This window comes from Geotrypetes seraphini, chromosome 13 (genome assembly GCF_902459505.1).
Source record: "Geotrypetes seraphini chromosome 13, aGeoSer1.1, whole genome shotgun sequence".
Taxonomy (NCBI): domain Eukaryota; kingdom Metazoa; phylum Chordata; class Amphibia; order Gymnophiona; family Dermophiidae; genus Geotrypetes; species Geotrypetes seraphini.
Genome location: NC_047096.1, coordinates 53,041,270 through 53,062,770, shown reverse-complemented (window position 1 = coordinate 53,062,770; position 21,501 = coordinate 53,041,270). Strand labels below are relative to the sequence as shown.

At 43.3% G+C, this 21,501-nt stretch overlaps 1 protein-coding gene across 6 annotated transcripts in view; it reads right to left on the bottom strand.

Moving 5' to 3' along the window:
* Window positions 1–21,501, bottom strand: part of KIRREL3 (kirre like nephrin family adhesion molecule 3) — a 1,600,598-nt gene that overhangs the window by 108,639 nt on the left and 1,470,458 nt on the right. For all 6 annotated transcript variants that reach the window (XM_033917922.1, XM_033917923.1, XM_033917927.1 and 3 more), the window contains 2 exons: window positions 8,037–8,185; window positions 775–902 (listed from right to left, as the gene is read on the bottom strand). In XM_033917922.1, the coding sequence (XP_033773813.1) occupies window positions 775–902; window positions 8,037–8,185 (277 nt within the window). The remainder of the gene's footprint in view (window positions 1–774; window positions 903–8,036; window positions 8,186–21,501) is intronic.

The window sequence follows — 21,501 nt, the reverse complement described above, 5'->3', positions numbered from 1 at the left end:
GATAGGCCTGGAAGAGGGACGGGATTGGGCTGGTTAGTTAGTTGTGGAGGCAAAGTCACCATGAGGGAGGGAGGGATCAATCAGTAGCTCCGGCTCCCCACACCACTGGACCACTAGAGAAGTACTGGAGGCCTGCAAAGGGTCCAGGAAGGGGGGCAGAATGTCTGTCAGCAGAGCTGGCAGACAGGACACTGGTGAAGGGAAGAGGGATTGCTTCTGTCCTGTTACCAGTACTTGAATATAAACTATCAGTTTATATTTGAGTTAAAAATTTTCTCTCTTATTTTAGGGGAGAAATGTCATCTAGGTTTATATTTGGATAGGTTTAATTTTGAGTATTTATGGTATCTAAAAACTATGGATCTGATATTCAAATACACTTATTTGGACAGTAGCACATGCTATCCAGATAAATGGGTTTCTAGAAGCAGTGGAGAAAGGAAATAAGCTCAGAAAGGTTATGGGTCAGCCACTTGCCATGTCCTAACAGAAATTCACCACTGACTAGATTTCAGTATTGACCCTGTCTACAAAAGGACTATTGAACTTAAAAGTTCTGGATGAGATTAGTAAGCCTGTATATCTCATGAAGTTGATATTATGACCATTATCTTAGAAACATATCCTTTTGTCGTTCTATATTTTACCGACGGAACAAAAAAAGTGGAAAATCACTGGACTAAGAATATAGCCCTCGATGGAGACTGCCCCAACTTTGTTGGTTGGCTGAGAACTTTTCAGTGGCCCCTTGTAACTCCAGAACCTGATGCTTACCACTCCAGAGCCCCTCTTCATCCACACGATGGTTAGCGAGGGGTTTCCTCTCCATGCACAACGAAACACCGCATCTGAGCCCAGGTCCACTAGAAGAGACTGCGGTTCTGTTGCCATTCTGGGTCCAACTGTTTAGGAGAGAGGGATCAAAAACGCAGTATCCAAATAAGTAATACTATCTAATACATACCAACTTTTCAGGCAGTCTACTGATGTGAAGATCAATATAACCATTAATTTCTCTTTTTTTTCGAGTCACTTTAATCTATTCCTGTTCTTTAATAAATTTATTCTAACTTGTTTCTCGCTTTGTTTTTATGGGTTTCTTCATTCATATGTATACTATTTGACATATAATTTTTTCATTTGTCTACAATACATGTAGTCTTTCTTTTTCTCTGAGAAATTCAGGTGTCAGACATGAAACTGAAAAATAGCTTCCACTGTATAATCATATGCTTGTCTATGATCTGTGCCAAAAGAACTTCTTATGATTGCTTCTGAATAATAACATTATGTACTCCACAAGATCAAAAAGTTTGAAAAATCAATGCTTTTTTTCATGACTTATATACATTTAAAACTTAAATAATTTTTCTAAGGCCCTAGATTAGGGATGCAAAATTTTGGGCAAGGGAGAGAATATCCTTTTCTGGTTCATACGCACTCTTCTTCCCCAGTGCCAGATTTGGTTCAGAGCTCCCAGGCACCCGATGTTGCACAATGCTCTGAACTAGAGAATGACACGGTGACAAAATTCATCACCGTCCCCGTCCCCGCGGATAACCGCGGGAAATAATCCCATGTCATTTTTTAGTGTCTATTTCGGCTTCAGTCCTTCTACACTAGCATTATTCAAAGCAAAGCTTGTGGGTCAGTGGTTGTGGCCATTCATACTCTGATTCTTCCCTCTCTCCTTAAAGAATGACATGAAGATGGTTTACCGCGGTTATCCGCGGGGACGGAGACAGTGATGAATTTTGTCACCGTGTCATTCTCTACTCTGAACTACTACTACTACTATTAATTATTTCTATAGCACTACTAGACGTACGCAACGCTATACACAACTTTTCAGCAGCCCCTTGTAGTGTGATAGAGTTATAGGATAGTCAATGGAACAATAGAGTGCATAGGAAGAGGTATAATTATTTAAAAAAGGAAGCAATAATACTTTTTAAGAACATAAGAATAGCTTTACTGGGTCAGACCAATGGTCCATCTAGCCCAGTATCCTGTCTTCACAGCGGGCCAATCCAAGTCACAAGTACCTGGCAAAAATAGAAGCATTCCATGCCACCAATCCAGGGCAAGCAGTGGCTTCCCCAATGTCTGTCTCAACAGCAGACTATGGACTTTTCCTCCAGGAATTTGTCCAAACCTTTTTTAAACCAGCTACATTAACCACTCTCACCACATCCTCTGGCAATGCATTCCAGTGCTTAACTATTCTCTGAGTGAAAAAAATATTTCCTCTTATTGGTTTTAAAAGTATTACTCTAATTTCATTGAATTCCCCCTAATCTTTGTAAATCTTGATGCAGTAAAAATTCGATCCATTTGTACCTGTTTTACACAACTCTGGATTTTGTTGACTTCAATCCTATCTCCCCTCAGCTGTCTCTTTTCCAAGCTGAAGACCCCTAACCTCTTTAGTCTTTCCTCATACGAGAGGAGTTCCATCCCCTTTATCATCTTGGTCGCTCTTCTTTGAACCTTTTCTAGTGCCGCTATATGTTTTTTGAGATAAGGAGACCAGAGCTGAATGAGGTACTCAAGGTGAAGTTGCATCATGGAGTGAAACCGAGGCATTATAATATTCTTAGTCTTATTTTCCAGGTGAATTACATTCAGGTACGCTAGGTATTTCCCTATCCCTGGAGATTCACAATCTAATTTTACTAAGATGTGGGCAACAAATGAACTTATTGTGCCTGTATGTGGTCATTCCTGTGTGCTAAGGTGATTCTTATCACAGTGATAGAAACCCCAATTTTCTATTTATTTAATTAATGACCATGAGACTAGAGGTCTGCACAGGAATGGGGATCTCAGGAATCCCGCGGGTCCCGCAGGAATCCCCCCTAACCCTACGGGACTCCCACAGGGACTCCCCTCTGGTCCATGGGACACCCACGGGGACCCCCTTCTAGCCAACGGGACTCCCACGGGGATGAAAGGCTTTGGAAGCAGGGTTCGTCCATATAATATAATGGATACGTCAGCCTTAGTAAAAGAGGGGATTTATAAGTTAATTACCTGAACAGAAAACAAAAAAAGGGTTCCACCAAAGAGATTCCACAAGGAAAACAGCAGCGTAAACACAAAAGAAACTGTGGAATTGATGATCCTGTCAGAAGTAATTGCTGCTTTTTATGGGGACGGGTGGGGATGGAGGTAATTCCTTGCGGGGATGAGTGGGGACGGAGAGGATCCTGACGGGGATGGGTGGGGATGGAGAGGATCCTGGCAGGGACGGGCGGGGATAGGTGGGATTTCTGACCCCGCGCAACTCTCTACATGTGACCACTTACCACTACCTATTTGTAGGCAGTAAGGGCTCCTGCGTTATCCATGCACTAACCAGATACTGTATGGTAATATAGATAGCACAGGAATGCCCACTCTTTGCCCCTGACATGCACCTAAAAAAAAAAAAGTTTAGTGCATGGTTAGCACATGTAAATGGCTAAACTACGCGGAATGCATTTAGTGCATCCCACATTAGGCTGTTTTTGCTGCATTAGGGACCCCTAAGTTTATACCTGAGGCAATCGAGGGTAAAGTGATCTGCCCAAGATTGCAAGGAGCAGCACCAGGAAATGAAACAGACTTCCCTGCATGGTTATCTCTAGGCTACTCTTCCACCTCCTTGTGATCTTTATCTGTCATTTTCTCAGTTTCTGTGATCCTTTTAGCAGCTGGAACTATTTTACTATGTGTGGGTGTGGGGGAGGAGGGGGGTTGAGGTGTAATGAAGTACAACCAGGACCAGTTCTGCCTGTTTTGATTACAAGAAACCAGTTCTCAACCCCAAGCTCACTAGTTTTCTCCTATTATGCTCTCTATAGGGACCTGTGCACCTTTTTAATAACCTGACAAAAGACAGAAAGATTTTCTTTCCCCTCTTCTGTCAAATTTCCAAACGGGCAATTCTTAAGAACTGCTCGGCTGAATTCTTATATCGATCCCAGCATGCACAGGGGACCATGCATCGTTTCAAAGATGTTTTATTTATTTATTTATTTATATTAGGTATTTATATACCGCCCATCAGAGTTATCTAAGCAGTTTACAATCAGGTACTCAAGCATTTTCCCTATCTGTCCCGGTGGGTTCACAATCTATTTAACGTACCTAGGGCAATTGAAGATTGAGTGACTTGCCCAGGGTCACAAGCAGCAGTTTTGGTGTGATTAAGCATCTTCTGCTGCTAGGGCAGCTTGCCTGAAATTCATGCTGGCAGGCTGGTAGCAGGAGACATGAAAAACAAGATTTATTCCATTGGCACAAAAGGCCAGAAAACACCTTGCAAAAGCAGGCACTGTATTCTCATTTTGGCATGAAGAGGCTTGGAAGAGAGCATCTAATTTTATTTTTTATTATTATTTTTTTTTAACCAAAGACTTTCTATGTAATAGGCCACACAGTTGAAACAAAAGAGTAAGCACCATGTTCTCAGTAATTCTGACAAAAAATCTGTGGCAAGTGATGAACCCACTTTATGCCACTGGAATATAGGATTTGTAGAGTGTTCTCTTAACGTTCTCCTGCAGTTCTGAAAGCAATTTCCTATGGAAGAATGTCACAAACAACATCACATGTAAAATTGCAAATGGCAGCTCTATCCATACATGCAGATATGCATACTGTGTGAATCAATTTGCTTTATCAGGGACTTGCTCTAGGGAGAGTTAAAGAAGAAAAAATGTTGCCTTTTCTTTTTTATTTTTAAACTGAGATTGATGAGTGAGAGTTCAGAGGACTTTATGCATCTTAAAGGGATTCCGACAATTGGTAGGAAGATAATTGGTAGGATGACAATTGGTAGGATCTTCCTACCAAATGTTATCCTCCCAATTGGTGTATCCAATTGCCGTACCCAATTGCCTTACCAATTGTCCTACTACTAACCTAGGCCCCAACATCCCCCTGATCTCCCCAGCCCCCTAACACCCCTCTGACATCTACCCGACACCCCTCTGACATTCCCACACCCCCATCATCCCTCTCACCCTCTCCCGACACTGCACATTCCCCCCTACATTGTTCTGACATCTGCACACCCCTTCTCAACACCACATATTCCCCCCAATACCACCCTGACACCTACACATACCCCCAATACCCCTCTGACATCCCTGCACACCCATATAACATCCCCTGATGCCCCTCTGACATCCTGACACCCCCTGTACCTTTTGCAGAAACATTGGCAGGATGGATGTCCACTCCCTTAGGAGGGGCCTTAAACAACCTGGGCCAATCAGAGCCTTAGGCCCCTCCCCGGTGCATCCCTGTCAGAGACACGGGGTTGTGTGGGAGGGGTTGTGTGATGCCGGAAGGGAGTAGGCATCTCTTCCACTGCTGGGGAGGTGTCAGGCGATGCATTGCTTGGCGGCGGGAGGGAGTGGGCATCTCTCTCGCTGCTGGGATGGGGATGTCAGGTGGGGGGGTTGCTTGACATTGGCGACAGATGGAGTGGGCATCTCTCCTGCTGCCTTCAGGGGGTATCGAGGGGGCATTGCTTGGCAACAGGAGGGAGTGGGCATTTTTCCTGCTGTGGGGGGAGGGGGGAGTTAGTAGTGTCAGGTGATTTTGCGACACAGCAGGAGAAATTGGGCATCTCTCCTGCTGATCTTTATTTATTTATTTATTTTTAATGTGTGTGTGGGGGGGGGGGGGTTTATTAGCTGTCAAACCTTACTTTCCTGTTAGTGCCTGAGCCAATCAGTGCTCAGGTACGGATCAGAAAGTAAGGCAATGACAGCATATGTGGCACAATGAGGTTAGAGAATCACTTGGCGATTATAGAGAATCGCTCCTAGTGCTCGTTTTAATACTAATGATCTCATTGTACTACATTTGCATGGCAGTATTGGAGACAGCTAGAAAACGTGGAAAAGACCTTGGTAAGCCATTTTGATAATCCGCCACTACAATACATGCACGGTAAAGCAGCTGGAACCTGTTTAGCAAGCACATTAAAGGCAGATTTTAGTTTTGAGAATCTGCCCCTTAATCCCTCCATTGCCCCAGGTACCACAGTTAGATTACAAGCCTGCTGGGACAGACAGGAAAAATACTTTTACTATTCAGTGTATTGTAAACTGCTTTGAGTGAACCTCTGCATGAAAAGTGGTTAATAAATAAATATGCTCTTGAAAGGCTTTGACCTGATATTCAGTGCTATTTAGCCAGCCTGGAACAGCTCCTGACTGGCTAAACAGCATATAGCCAGCTTTCTGGTGATATTCAGTGGGAAATATCTGGCCATCTCCTGCTGAAGCAGATTGGCTGGTGACCAGCGTGACATAGCTGGTCACTGCCTATATTCAGTGCCTTAACAGCTAGACAGAGTCACCTAAAAGGGTGGTCTATCTTTGGCCATTAAGACTTGGCTGGCAAATTGCTGAACACTGGCCTAGCCAGCTATGTCTTGGCCAGTCAAAAATAGACTGGACATTCAATGCTGGTCACTAGATAAACTGCTGGCATTGAATTTCTGGTATCGCCATGGACTGTGGGAGATCACCCTTTGAATGTTACAAAATATAAAATGTGACCCCCAACAGAGAAGGATTGGACAAGCCTGGTCTACAGCAAATGCACTTTCACATTCAATATGAGGAGATTATGGAAGGATGATTGTTAGAAATAGGAGTATGATTATATTCCCCCAAAGATTTAAAAGCAGGCATAATTACTGTACCTTTAAAAGGTCAGAGTTACTTGATAACTAACATACTGTATAGTATATATTCATTGAGAAATTCAGATTGTTTTATGCCCCCTATAGACTGTGAGTGAATGCTGCTTCTCATGTTACAATAGGAGAACAACCAAGGAGTTTACCTTAATCCTGAAGTGACTAATCTCATTTAGGGCAATTAACCAGGATTAATTATTCCAGGAGTGACTCCTATTGCATGTGTGTGGAGTTGTGGAATCAATTTCAGAATTGTGTGGGAACAAATACAGTGTGAGTACACTACAGAATGAATTCGATTAACTTCAACAGATCTGAAAACTGAAGTACATTCTCCAGGAGCAGAATAGTTTAAAAGAATCAGATCCCTATTGACAGGTATGCTAGAACAGAAGCATTTCAAAATTATTTCAACTCCAAGATATTCTCAAATTAAATTCCCATAACAACAAACTTTTCTTTATTATGACAGGAGTTGCCATACAACTTATTTTGAAGAATTGGAAAAACTGGAACCGATTAAATTATAATTTCTGGTGGGAATCTTTATGCTACACTTTTAAACTGGAAAGTATGATTGCCATACAACTGGGACATTATAGAAAATTTAAGGATGTTTGGGAACCATTGACAAAATTCTGTAAGGAGTGATTATTGATTTAGCCCTCTGATTATACACGTCCAGGGTAGGAAAATACCTTTAATTTAATTTATTGTTGATTGTAATTTTTGTGTGTATAAGGGGTGGGGGAAGAGACACGTATTTGTTATGAAATATAATTTGATTTAATTTAAGTGCTGTTTAAAGTGTAAAATATTTGTAAAATATGTTGCACTTATTGTTAGCTTTAAAACGAATAAAGACTAAAAAAAAAAAAATTCAGATAAAATGAAAAGATGAAAACTTCAGTGATTTTGACTTAACGACTGAATTATTTACACAAAAAAACTTACCCCCAACCCTTTTACTAAACCTTGATAATGGTTTTTAGCGCAGGGAGCCGTGTGGAATGCTCTGCACTACTCAAGACTCTCATAGAGTTCCTATGAGCACTGGGAGCATTCAGCTCAGCTCCCTGTGCTAATAACCGCTATTGCGGCTTAGTAAAAGGGGGGGAGGGGTATATTGCTGCTTTAAAAGATACCACCTGAGTTACCATGATAAAAGAGGTACACACAAACATTTTGAAAGCTCTTTGAAGGATGATATGGAGAGAACGTGAGTAATTTCACCCCTTCCCCACATCGTTCTCTTTATACCCATTTCAACCACCCAGAAATGCTCTTTCTTATCTAGGTAATCTAGGCTCTTCAATTGAATGTGTGTTCTTACAATATACATCCACAGTTCTGCTGACGTTGGTACTTCCTAATGCATTGGTCACCTCACAGGACACTTGGTCAGAGAAGTAAGTGTGGTCCACAGTCACCTCATAAGTGTCACCCATGGCTTCCTTAATTATGCGACCACCTTTCGCCCACCTGAAAAAAACCCAACAGATTTTAGTATCTTTCTTCATAAAACACCTCAGAGATATGTCAATTTATCATCATTTTATGATTATAATGCAGTATATAAATACGAGGGAGTATACAAAAGTTCTCAGCCCGACCCAGATGAGAATGACATGGATATGGTTCAATCAGTGATCTGAAACAATGTCAAAACATAGAATTTCATTTCTGTAAATTGGCACTTAACGAAATAAGATAACACTCTTTTCAGCTAGAGTGGCAAAATAACGCTCAGAATTTAGGAAGTTGGTTGGTTGGGCTGAGAACTTTTCAGCACACTCTCATATTAAACACATTCTGGTTTAAGGTTAAGGTGGAAGGTTTGTTGAATTTGATCGGCCATTTACTCGTATCATTAGAAGAACAACAACAAAGTTTACAATATGCAAAGACCTGGATAGGTAGGAAGGATTTGCAGTTGGTTGTTAATAGGATTGAATATCGGAGATATCTGCTGCCATATAGGTGCCACCTGCAGCCATAAGGGCCATTGGAGTTGTAGACAGGTGGGTATAGTGGGTTTTTGGGTACTTACCATGACCTATAAGGGAGTTGTGGTGAGATGTTTATGTGGCACCCTTTTTGTGAAGTTCACAGCAGTGCCCTGTAAGGTGCTCCACTGCTCTATTGCCATGTCTGGATGGCCCATCACAATGCTGCCCCCTCCCACATCCAAAAGGTCTTGTTCTGAATGTTTCAGACTTGGATGAATTTTTGGTCGAGAATGTGGTATAAAGATAGACGTAGTGGCGGTCTGGACAATCAAACTCCTGGACGTATAGGTAGATGATTTTTGCAAAAAAAAATTTTGGATGTAATTTTCGAGAATTAACATTTTGCCGCTGCCGACTTTGGGCGACTAGCATCCTACGTCCAAATCAGACTTAGACGTTTCTTTTGATTATACCCCTCTTAGGCACTTGGAAACTCTTATGGCTCCTTTCCTTTTAATATTGTCACCGGCAGCCTCAGGTCAATGGGTCCTGGGACACCGGGACAAGGAAAAACTCTTGTGAGCTGCTGCAGGCAGCAAAAGGAAGGAAAAAAGAAGTGTTATCAGAAGGGAACACCACCACACCAGGTAAGTAATCTTCAGGAAATAACTGGGTTTATTCTTCAAATTAAAATACTCAAGCTAGCTTTGCTTGTTTCCATCGTACTCAGCTTCAAAAGAAAGACACAAACTTGTCAGGATGTTCAACTATCAAGAATAGTCCCCAAAACACTCAAAATATGCAGTTAAACAGTCTCTGGGTGAATGTTGGTTAGATACAAGTCCAAACACATAAGGCAAATCTTTCCCAAAGCTGTGGCTGGCACTCCAGCCAATTAACAGTCCAATGACTTGTAAAGCTTCAAAGCAAAAACAGTCTCTTGTGCTGAAATCTTCAGCCTGAGTCAGTGCTACGGCCCTGACCCTCCCAGCAGCTGACGTGCTGGCCAGGCAGTGTGCTCCGCGTGGTAATAACTTTGCCAATAATAGGCCCTCAATCCCACCACAGAAAACGCGGGGCAGACCCCACTGCCTGGGACTGGAACAGTCCTTCCCCCACCCAGGGGAAACAGAAAACCCCAAAATAAGTCTTTCTCAGTTCTTATCAGGTGCCTCCAAGCACCCCAGCTCCTTCAGGGTGTCACCAAAAAAAAGAACTTTGAATTAGCTTAGTTAAGCAAGGTTGCAGTTATTACTTAAGCAGTTTCAACTACTTGCCTCTGAAACAGCAAACCTCCATGGGCAGGGCTCCATTCTGTAGCTCAGCATATGGCTCTGGCTCCAGCTCCATGTCCTGAGGATCTTCAGGCATGCAGAGAGGCGGTTCCGCTCCAGCCTCAGTCAGATCCATGCTTTCCATATGCTCGCTGCCATTCAGAGCTCTCAACCCTGAGCGCCGCTGCCCGTCCTCTAGCTGCTCCTGCTCCTTCAGATTCTGCTTCTGCCTCCGCCTCTCTTACAGTTCAGCTCTCTGTGTTAACAGTCTGCAGCCACGCCCCAAACCCTCAGGTGAAAAGGATTTCCTGGGAACTAACCTAGGATTATGTGGGGGATGGAAACCTACACTTCTGCTCTCCCGCTCCCTCTATAGGTCAAAGAAGGAAAGTCATCCAATGTCTCAGTTTGGGATTTAAATGGAGCTGCTTGTGGAATGTCAGCTCTTGAACTGTGCACTGCACTGGGGACACTCCTAGCAGGTATAGGCTGCATACCACAATATTTTATTGCTCTTTGGCTTTTCTTGGAAAAATATTCCTTGGAAAATGATCAAACTACCCCATAAAATTTTAAAACAGAAAGCAAGGATTGTTATATTTATGCTATTTAAAACAGCTGAGTTATTACTTAAAAAATAACAAAACTAAAGATGTATTCACAGCCCTGCTGCTTGCAAAATGGCCTTTGATGAGAAGCCGACAGCTCCACACTTGGTTTTCACTGCTGTTTGCCAAGCAATTTGCAAATGCTGACCTGAAGCATTTGTCTCTGGCAGTTTGCCTCTGTGCCAGAGGCTCAGAGGAGAAGAAAGAGGGAGGCATGAGGCGGCCTATCTGAAATTACAACAGCATACTAAGGGAAGAGAAATGGCAAAAGGGCCATATTTCTGGTCTCTCTGGTGAAATAATTCTTCCAGTCCAATGCATTTCAATAGAGATAGCTCCTTTATTTTGGCCACAAGGGGGCCCAATGGTTTCACAGCATAGTTATCAAAAGTGACTGCAAAGGAAGCAGGGTTACAAACAATAGATGCAAGAAATAGCATCTGCAAAGGTAGAATATAAGATCTACAAAATACCAAGTGGCGTGAAATGGGTAGATATGAATCGCTTGTTTACTCGTTCCAACAATGCTAAGACTATGGGGCATGGAATGAAGATATCAAGTAGTAAATTTAAAACAAATCAGAGAAAATATGTCTTCATTCAACATGTAATTAAACTCTAAAATTCATTGTTTATTATTTATTTAAAGATTTGATACCACAAACTAATGACTATGAAGTCAATTTAGAGTGGTTTACATGAGCAACTTTGACGAACATATGGACATTAACTTCAGTAATGATGGTACAGTACATGAGTTACAATATATGAACAAGGAGTAACACTGACTGCTGGAGTTATGACAAAAGAGCTTAGTAATGGTGTTACGTACAGAATTAGATTGTTTCTGAAATGCCCATTATACATATACAAATCATTTACCTTTGATTCAACAATTTATTTATTTATTTAATTTGATTTCTATTCTGTTCTCCTGGGGGACTCATAACGGGTTACAGTTGACATTCACAAAAAAATTACAGGACAAAGGCATTCCTAGAAGAGACAGGAGAGTGAGAAAAGGAGAGAGGGGGGAGCACGAGAAGGCAGGGAGTCAGAGGTGGGAAGGGGCAGGAGGAGGAGGAGAGCAGGGAGTAGGCTGATCATTAGCACTGTTCAAGTGAAGAGATGGGTCTTCAGCATTTTCTGGAAGGCCATCAGCGAGACTTGAGATCTTATCTGGGTGGGCAACTGATTCCAGAGACGGGGGATGAAGTGGCTGTATGAGCGTTTATGAGCCGTTTCCATTAGGAGGGATCATCCAATCATTTTATACTTATTTATATCATTAACCTCTATAAATATACATACTAAACCTTTTAGTTGTCATTTAAATGTATCATCATTGAAACTTCATTTATATATCCTGCTTAATCCATTGCCAGATAATGTGGTAAAAGCAGTTAGTTTAGCAGGGTTAAAAAAAAAAAATAAAATAAAAAAGTTTGGATAATTTCCTAAAAGAAAAGTCCATAAGTCATTATTAAGGTGGACTTAGGAAAATCTACTGCTTATTTTTAGGATAAGCAGCATAAAATCTGTTTTACTCTTTCGGGATCTTGCCAGATACTTTTGATCTGGGTTGGCCACTGTTGGAAATAGTGTACTGTGCTTGAAAGACCTTCAGCCTGTCCAAGTACAGCAACTCATGTTCTTATGACTTCAGATAAGGACCATAAAGCCTATTTATTCTGTCCAGATTACTTCCAGATGCAGATCTCAGACCTCTCTTTATTTCTTGATTACAGTTTGGTTTATTTCTGCCATGTGATGCTGACTGCTGAAACCCGCATCAAAAAATCTATTAGTGATTTGTTTCTGTCATGCATTTTTGTCAGGGATCCTAGAACCTACACGTTTCTGTGGATTTCACCAAAACAGATTCTCCGATCAATTTGCAATATATTTATATGATTTTCTTCAGTTGGTTTGTGAAGCTAATTTGGCATAGTTTGCACATCTGTTACCACATCATGGGTGCTTGTGCCAGCCTTGCTTTAACTCTACTGATGGCTTGCAATGCCAATGTATCCACAGGAAGCAGAGCCCTGAGACCGTAGGTGTAGAGGAGGGTTAAACCAGCTGTTATACTGCACTATCCAGTGTACTAGATGGTTCACAATAAACCATACACAATTCAAAATCACTAGAAGCTAAAATTTAAACAAGTATCTTAGAAAGTTTCAGATACATTTCAAAAATCTAAAATGATAAGATCAATAAAAGAAATCTAAATGGACTTTTAACCTTCAATTATAATCTTGCTGAAACAAACAGATCTTTAATAGCTTCTACAACTTTAAGTAATTACCTATTTGAATTACCGTATGCAGAATTTCTGGAAGCATGTTCCACAAGCGTGTTCTCCAACGCTCATAGGAATTCTATGAGTGTCGAAGCTTTACTGCAGTTGCCTCCGATAAAAAAAAACCTTACACGGTTTGATAAAAGGGGGCCTAAATGATGGAACAATCAGTGGTTGACAGTAAGGCCCTGATTCTATAAAATACGCCTACAGTTAGATTGGCACGCCTAGCTGATCTTGGCACCCAACTTTACTCACAGGAACTCTGTGACCATCGGAGCAGCGCAGAACATTCAGTGCACCAGCCGGCACTAAAAACCTGTTGTGCGGTTTTGTAAAAGGGGGGTGTATATTTTTTAATTGGCTTAATCAGCGCTGATCCATGAAAGTTCCATTAAAAACCAATTACAAAATAATTTGCCAGTAGGCGCCCAACTCAGTAGGTGCTTACTACTTACTACTTTGATGTAAGCATCTACAACGAGGTGCCTACTAGCAAATAGGCATGTTTCGGGGTGGATTTGGGGCAGAGTTTGGGCGTGGGATGAACACAGAGGATTTAGAATCAGAAAATAATATTCAATATTGAACTAAGGCCAGTACTGGGCAGACTTGCATGGTCTGTGTCTGTATATGGCCATTTGGTGGAGGATGGGCTGGGGAGGGCTTCAATGGCTGGGAGGGTGTATATGGGCTGGAGTAAGTCTTAACAGAGATTTCGGCAGTACCGGGTAAAGCTTTGGATTCTTGCCCAGAAATAGCTAAGAAGAAAAAATTAAAAAATTAAAATTAAATCAGGTTGGGCAGACTGGATGGACCATTCGGGTCTTTATCTGCCGTCATCTACTATGTTATTATGTTACTATGTTAGGCACCTGTAGGCGACTGCCTTAGGTGCACTCATTTAGGCCAAGAAAACCCTGACCTACAAGGCAGTGTGCCTGAGGAATCCGTGCCTACTGGTGATTAAGAATGCTTAGGTGCTGCTAGACACGAGTCTATAAACAGCGCCTAGGAGTTAGACAGTGTTTATAGAATCAGGGTCTTAACTCTTAATGTCATAGCTAATTAGGGTTACCAGACATCCGGATTTCCCCGGACATGTTCTCCTTTTGAGGCCATGTCCGGGGGTCTGGATGGTTTTTCAAAACCCGGCACTTTGTCCGGGTTTTGAAAATCTTTCCTTCCGGCAGGAGGGCATCTGCGCATGCGCGGATGTCCTGCTCGAAGAGAGCAGGCAGTGGGGCGCGGGATTGGAGGCGGGGCTGGGGTGGGCTTGAGGGCGTGATGGGGTGGAACCAGGGCATGATGGGGCGGGGATGGGTGGGCCTGGGGGTTGGTCTAAGGGTCCAGATTTTCCAGGTGGAAAATCTGGCAACTCTATATCTATTGCCAGGGGGACTTAATCATGCAGTGTTTTAAAATCAATGTCAGTATCCTAAATTGTATACGTCATACATCGTGGAGATATGTTTAAACCTTGCTGCTGATGCCAGCTTCAGTTCCCTTCTGACATCACTTCCTGGTTGAGGGACAGGATGATCACACATAAGGGAGCCGAGGCCAGCGTGAGCAGCAGGTGGAGGATGCAGCTTGCACCAGTGAACATTTAAAGAGGGTGTGTGTGTGTGGAGGGGGGCAAGCATCAGGTGCAGGGAAGAGCAGGGGGGTACATGGCATGGCATTGCCAGGCATCACTTCCCTGGGTGCCAACCACCCTAGCTACAGTACTGTCTGTACAAGATTTCTAAAATTGACCTCTGTTAGTAAATCTTTTAATCTCCCCAGTACCTTTAACTTGAAAAAGATCTTTTTTCAGTAACACTCTATGATGAGGGGTAAATTTGTGGACTTTGTATTTAATGGCAAGATTCTGGATTTAGACTAAATTATCTAAATTCAGATTTCTTTTTTTCTGATGTCCTATTTACTGTTGTTTCGTTAATGTTCATTTTCATGATGAAAATGCATACATCAATTTTTTAAAAATGCTTCCATCTGGAGTTCAGAGGCTGCAACATGTAGAGACAAACTATCAAGATGTGCTTGAAAATTCCTTTTAATCAGGCCTGTGGCATCCACGGTAATTGGAAATATTTTTGTATCTTTCTGCCACATTTTCTTGGTCTCTGACTGCATTTCTTGGTAATTGAGGATCTTCTCTCTCCACTCAATGCACAGAATAATGATTTGGCACTGACACCTCTATTATCAATGCTGTTTTCTTCTGTAAGAAGCCTTTTTGGCTTTTTGTTCTAATAATCTGTTACATGGAGAAGGCCAGTGGTGAAGTAATGAGGGAAGGATTCATTTATTTAAGTAAACTTCTGAGTCTTCTGCCAGGCACAATGTCCTCTGACTGCTCTATTTCACTAGAACTTCCCTTAAAGGAGTCAGAACTTTTTTTTATTTTTTTAAGATCATTTAGTATAAATTAAGAGGTTGATATTCAGCCAATGGCATTCTGTGTTTAGCTGGCTCCTGCCAGTGTTATGCCTGAAAATTCAATGTCAGGCTATGTCTGGGCTCTGGTATTGAAATTCTGAGTTTGCAGAGATGGCTTTGGGGTACCAAATAAAGATATGATTGACAGCATTCCTGGAACCCTCCCAAGATAGGACTGCATTAGGCACTAACCAGTCATTTTCAGTGGCACTAACCAGTTAAGTGTTAGGTCCAAACAAATGATTTAACAAGCCAGGAGCCATTTCTGGCTGGTTTATTTGCTTTGAATAATAACAAGGGGACACTCAATGAAGATACATAGAAATATCTTTAAAACAAAGAGGAGAAAATATTTTTTCATTCAACTAATAGTAAATCTCAGGAACTCATGCCAGAGGATGTGGTAGCAATGGGTAGCATATCTGGGTTTAAAAATAATTTGGACATATGCTTGGAGGAAAAGTCCAATATCTGCTATTGAGAGAGATATGGGGGAAGCCACTGCTTTCCCTAGGATTGGTACCATGGAATGCTGCTACTATTTGGGCTTCTGCCAGGTACTTGTGACAACTGCCCTGGGCCCCGAAGGCTGTCATATTTCCCCATTGTCTCCACCTCCTGCCTTTCCGTTCTAACTTTAAGAAGTAATTATGGTCTGCAGAGAGTTGTCGGCGCTGCAGCGATACTAACTGTGGCCTGTGGCCTCCATTGCACTTTCCCTCTGTCGTGATCCCGCCCCACCTCAGACGTAACGTCCTGTTTCAGCCACTAGATGGACCATTGGTCTAACTCGGTATGATTATTCTCAAGTTCATATGAACCCGTGGAGGGGCATAATTTAAAAAAAAACATCTAAGTCCCCTTTTGGCCTAAGGACCTAAATGTTGAAAGTAGAAGCAGGGAAAATGTCCATTATATAAAGATGTCCAAAGGGAGGTTTTTTTTGATAATGGCCTACCTCTACGTTCAGCTGTTTAAACACCCAGACCACCACTACGTCTAAACTTACACCATATAATCAACCTAAAAAAAGCCTAAGTCCCAAACGCCCAAAACAAGGGCTTTTAGGCGAAGGAGGGGCCAGTCCTTCGCCTAAAAGCTGGATTCTGTAACCAGTGTCTGTCAAAAATAACACCGGTTACAGAATCCCCCCCACCCCAGCAACGATAGCGCCAGGAGGGAGCCCAAACCTTCCTGGCCCGGTGAAAGACGACACCTGCACCCCAACAGCGATCGGGCCAGGAGGGAGCCCAAGCCCTCCTGGCCTGGTGAAAGCCGACAACACCCACCCCGACAACGATCGGGCCAGGAGAGACCCCTACACCGCTGACTACGATCCGGGCAGGAGGGAGCCCAAGCCCTCCTGCCCCGGCGACCCCCAACCCGCCAACTATGATCCAGGCAGGAGGGTGCCAAAACCCTCCTGCCAGGTGACCCCCCTCTACCCCCACCCCACAAAAATATGGACAGGAAGGATCCCAGGCCCTCCTGCCCTCGGCGCACCCCCTCCCACGATCGCCCCTGAACCCCCGATTGGCTCCCACCTGCCGACCCTGTGACCCCTTGCCGATCCCTCGACCTCCCCCACCCCCAACCCCCCTCCCCGTACCTGTAAAAAAGTTGGCCGGACGGATGGGTCCCTAGCCCGTCGGTCCTGCAGGCCCGCCATCTGTCAAATGGCGGGCCTTAGGGCCTGATTGGCCCAGGCGCCTCACACCCTGCCCACAGGTGGGGCCACAGCTAATCGGCTCAGTAGCCTTAGGCCCCTCCTGTGAGCGTTGCCTTAGGCACATGGGCTGGGTTGGATTGAGCAATTTGTTCTGATTGGTGACATCTATGAAGATAAGTGCAATTTTGTTTCTTGTTCTTTTTCCTGTTCCCTGTGCACAGTGGTGGGATGATATCCCGTTTTGGAAAATTACATTTTTGAGAATTGTGGAGGTTTTTTGCCTATGATACAGAATTAGAACGGCTAAAAAAACTCATTGGGTTGCCGTCTGCATATTATATAAGGTTGAGGCTTTTTCTCCACTTGAATTAAATGTTTTTTTCAGTGGGTATTCTCACCACTTGGCTAATAACATTTTTTTCCTTTTTTGACTTATATTTCGTTATTATTATTATTCTTGAGACACATTTAAATACTTACATGGCTTAAAGACGCATGAGTCAAGTCTCTTTCATTTGAAAGGAAGCTCTGGAATGAGATGGCATAGGATGAAGATAAGAGGTGATAGGCTCAGGAGTAATCTAAGGAAATACTTTTTTACTGAAGGAGTAGTAGATGCGTGGAAAAGTCTCCCGGAAAAGGTGGTGGAGACAGAGACTGCATCTGAATTCAAGAAAGCCTGGGATAGACAAATGAGATCTCTTAGAGAGAGGAAGAGATAATGGTTACTGTGGATGGGCAGACTGGATGAGCCATTTGGCCTTTATCTGCCATCATGTTTCTATGTTTCTGCATCTGTATGCAAAAAATAAATAAATATCTAAGTTGTGAATCTTGTGTAAGAAACCATCAAATGGCCTTAAAAAAGAAGATTTCTTTTCAAAAAAAAGGAGTCGTGGCAATAAGAAAGTGAAAACTCAAAGAATTAGAAAAGGGCAAAAAATGGAGTCTATCAGAACTGACATTTTGGGAAAAAAATGTTAGTACAATCTCTATTTAAATTACAATAAATTGGTTCCTCCCTTCTAACAGTCAAATGGTGTGAAATATGTTTTCAATAACAGTAGCTGCCATGTATCTTCAAGAAAAAGGAAATAGTACAAGTAAAGTTTGCACAAGTTCATTTTTATAATTCAAAAATGCCAACATGACAAGCATTTCATACGCCAGTGAAGCAATACATCTGTGCGCAGTGCTTAACTCTTCCAGTGCCACTCCAGCCAACTACCCAGAAAGTACAGTACATTTCTTTGATGATAGGGTAAGTCTGGGGGAGCTGTACATGTTTCTTAAAGATTTATATTTTCCTTTACAGCTACTTTTTGTGAGAGCTGGTTAGTGGCAGCAGAGATGTTGCTCCAGTGTGCCGTTAGCAGTGGTAGTTTTGAAGGGTCTTTAATGGTAACCCTTAAAGAAGGTCAGAGTTTTATAAAATCCATCTGCCTTCTGTGTTATGCCTGTCTGACAGCTCTTGCTACAGGATAATCCAGGAAAAAGTATCAAGCACTCTGCTGATTTAGGCAGTTTTACAGCAATGAACAAAAATGCTTTCTCAGATATAATTGAATCAGAATAAGGGGGAATTGCATTTTACCCTAGCATGTATATATATATAGGGTACCCACAAAAATACTCCTTGATTTTAAATGGTTACAAAATCAAAACTTATTGGTCCCAAGCCCGTTGGTCCGGCAGGCCCACCATCCGTCGAATGGCGGGCTTTAGGGCCCGATTGGCCCAGACGCCTCAAACCCCGCCCACAGGTGGAGCCTGAGGCACCTGGGCCAACTGGAATCAGTTGCAAATATAAGTCTCAAAAAGTAGTTAGCAAGATCTTACACAATCGCTTGCACTTTCACCCTTATAAGCTGCAATTGGTGCAGAAGTAACAACCTTCAGACAATGCAACGTGAATGACCAGGTGTTCATCAAGTGGCCCCCGAGATCACCAGACATTACTATTTGTGACTACCCACAACTATGGATGATCTGCAGGAAAGCATCACTGAAGCTATAAATGCAATCACGTCGGATATGCTTTGGAGAGTCTGGTCCAAGCTTGCTTATTGCATCAATGTTTCCCGAGTAACAGGTGGGACACACATCGAGTGTCTGTAATCAACAGATACCATATGAAACTTTATGAGTTGATGAAACTGTAGCCTCAAAGGCGAAAGAATATTCTAATAAATTCTGGTTTTGTAACCATTTAAAATCAAGGAGTGTTTTTGTGGGCACCCTGTATTGCCAATATACTTTTTTTCAAAGAAACTTGTTCAGTTTACTTTAGAAATGGTGGGCAGCCTCAGTCCTCAAGAGCCACATCCAGTCAGGTCTTCAAGATCTTCTCAATGAATATGCATGAGTTCTATTTGAATGCTTGTCTCTTACACTTGGATCATCATAACCTTCTTCTTGTCTCTTACCATTTCACAGTTAAGTTTGGTATAGTTTGCTTTTCTTGCTTTAAGGTTGTTGTCCCTATACTCTGGAATTGCCTTCCCCTAAACATCAGACTTGAAACTTCCTTAAAAAAGAATACTACTTCATGAAGACATTTCCCCTAGATCGAGTAAATTTCTGCATGCGTGGCTGAAGATAGAAGCAGCGGCTTCTAAGTCGGGAGAGCAGAGGTGCGGCGGTGAGGAGCGGGTAGCGGCGAGAGTTAGCTCCGCCCACCCGCGTCACCAGCCGCGTCACCAGCAACACCAGCGCCGGACTCCCCCTTAAGAGGGGGGTGCCAACGGCGCACGGCCGTTCGGCGCGCGGCGAAGGCGAGCGGCAAAGGCGCTCGCCTTAGTGAGAGCGCCTTTGCGAAGGAGCCTTGGAAGGAGCACAGGCAGCCCAGCAGCAAATTCTAAACTTCTAACTAATAAAAAAAATAAAATAAAATAAAAAAATACCTTTTATTCTGTTCCCATTCTTCTCTTCTCTCTCTATTCTTTCAGCTAGCTGCACGCCAAGCTAACTCACACTCAGCTAACCCCTTTCAGATACCCTCAGCTCTTAACTTCTTATTCTCTCAGACACCTAAATCTTTCATAATCTCGCACTAGCTCTCAGTAGGATTTTTCTAACTCTCCTTTCTTTTTCTAATTTACTGACAGGCTGACCTAATTCACAACTTGAAGATGGCAGGGAGGACTAGAAGCGCCAAGGGTACAACCAAATCCAGCATTCCAGTCACCATGGGGACCCTGGAGGAGATCACGGACGGCGAACGAAGGGAGGAGGACTCAGGGCGGTGGACAGAGGTCTCCGTGCAGACCGAATCCATCCCCCGACACTACACTACAGTCTCCACGCAGACAGAGGAGGCTGCTCAGCTGGATGGAGCCCTCATGCAAGAACTGCGGAGCCTCAGGGAGGAGGTGGTTCGCCTGAGAAGCATCCGAGAGGATGAAGCCTACATCGACGGAGTCGTTCAGGAGTTGTCCCAAATTACAGAGCAGACCCACGACAAGTCCATTCTTGAGACACCCAAATCATTAGTTTTGAAGCCAACATTTGGGTTACAGGAAATGGCTGGCGGCAATGACACCTGGCAGTTGGTGACCTCTTCCACAGGTAAACATAGAAGATCCCCCCTCCTTTTTTCAATCTCTTCATCCTCTTCTTTTTCTCCCCAACAGGCCGACCCTACATCAACCCCTCATCTCGTCCTGAAGAATAGATTCCAGATTCTTCAGGAAGAAGCTGCCGACAAGGTACAGGAGCAGGCCCAGCACGAAGAACAGGAACAGGCCCAACACGCAACCCCATCTGCTGACCGACTTCCTCCTCCTCCACAACGGAAGAAGCGCAGAGTTATAGTCATCGGGGACTCCATGCTGAGGGGCACCGAGGGACCAATCTGCAGACCGGATGCACAATCAAGAGAGGTTTGCTGTCTGCCTGGTGCCAAAATACGGGACATCACCACCAGCCTAGGGAAATTACTTACACCTCATGACCATTTTCCTATGCTTCTTATCCATATAGGTACGAATGACACTGCCAGGAACACCCCAGAAACCATCGCCAGAGACTTCGGAGCCTTGGGTGAGAGGCTGAAGCAGACAAGTGCGCAGGTAGTCTTCTCATCAATCCTACCAGTTAGAGGCAAGGGAAGAGCCAGAGATGAATGCATCCTGAGAACGAACGAATGGCTACGAGGATGGTGTCGAGATATGAACTTCGGATTCCTGGATCATAGAGAGGTGCTGCAAGGACTACAGGGACCAGACGGACTCCATTTGACCAGCAGAGGTAAGAACATCTTCGGACACCGACTAGCCCGCCTACTTCGCAGGGCTTTAAACTAGGTAAGTTGGGGGAGGGGGCCTACTCATATACTGGGGTGGAAAGGAACTATCCTGATGGGACGAGTCGACACTCAGATTCCGAGGTAAGGACCCAATATGCAAACAGATCTCTTGGAGCCACACAGACTCAGTCAGGAATAGCCTTACAGGGACTCAGCAAACACAAAGTGTGGAGGGCCATGTATGTTAATGCACACAGTTTAGGCAATAAAATTCTAGAACTAGAAACTGAAATAAGGGATGC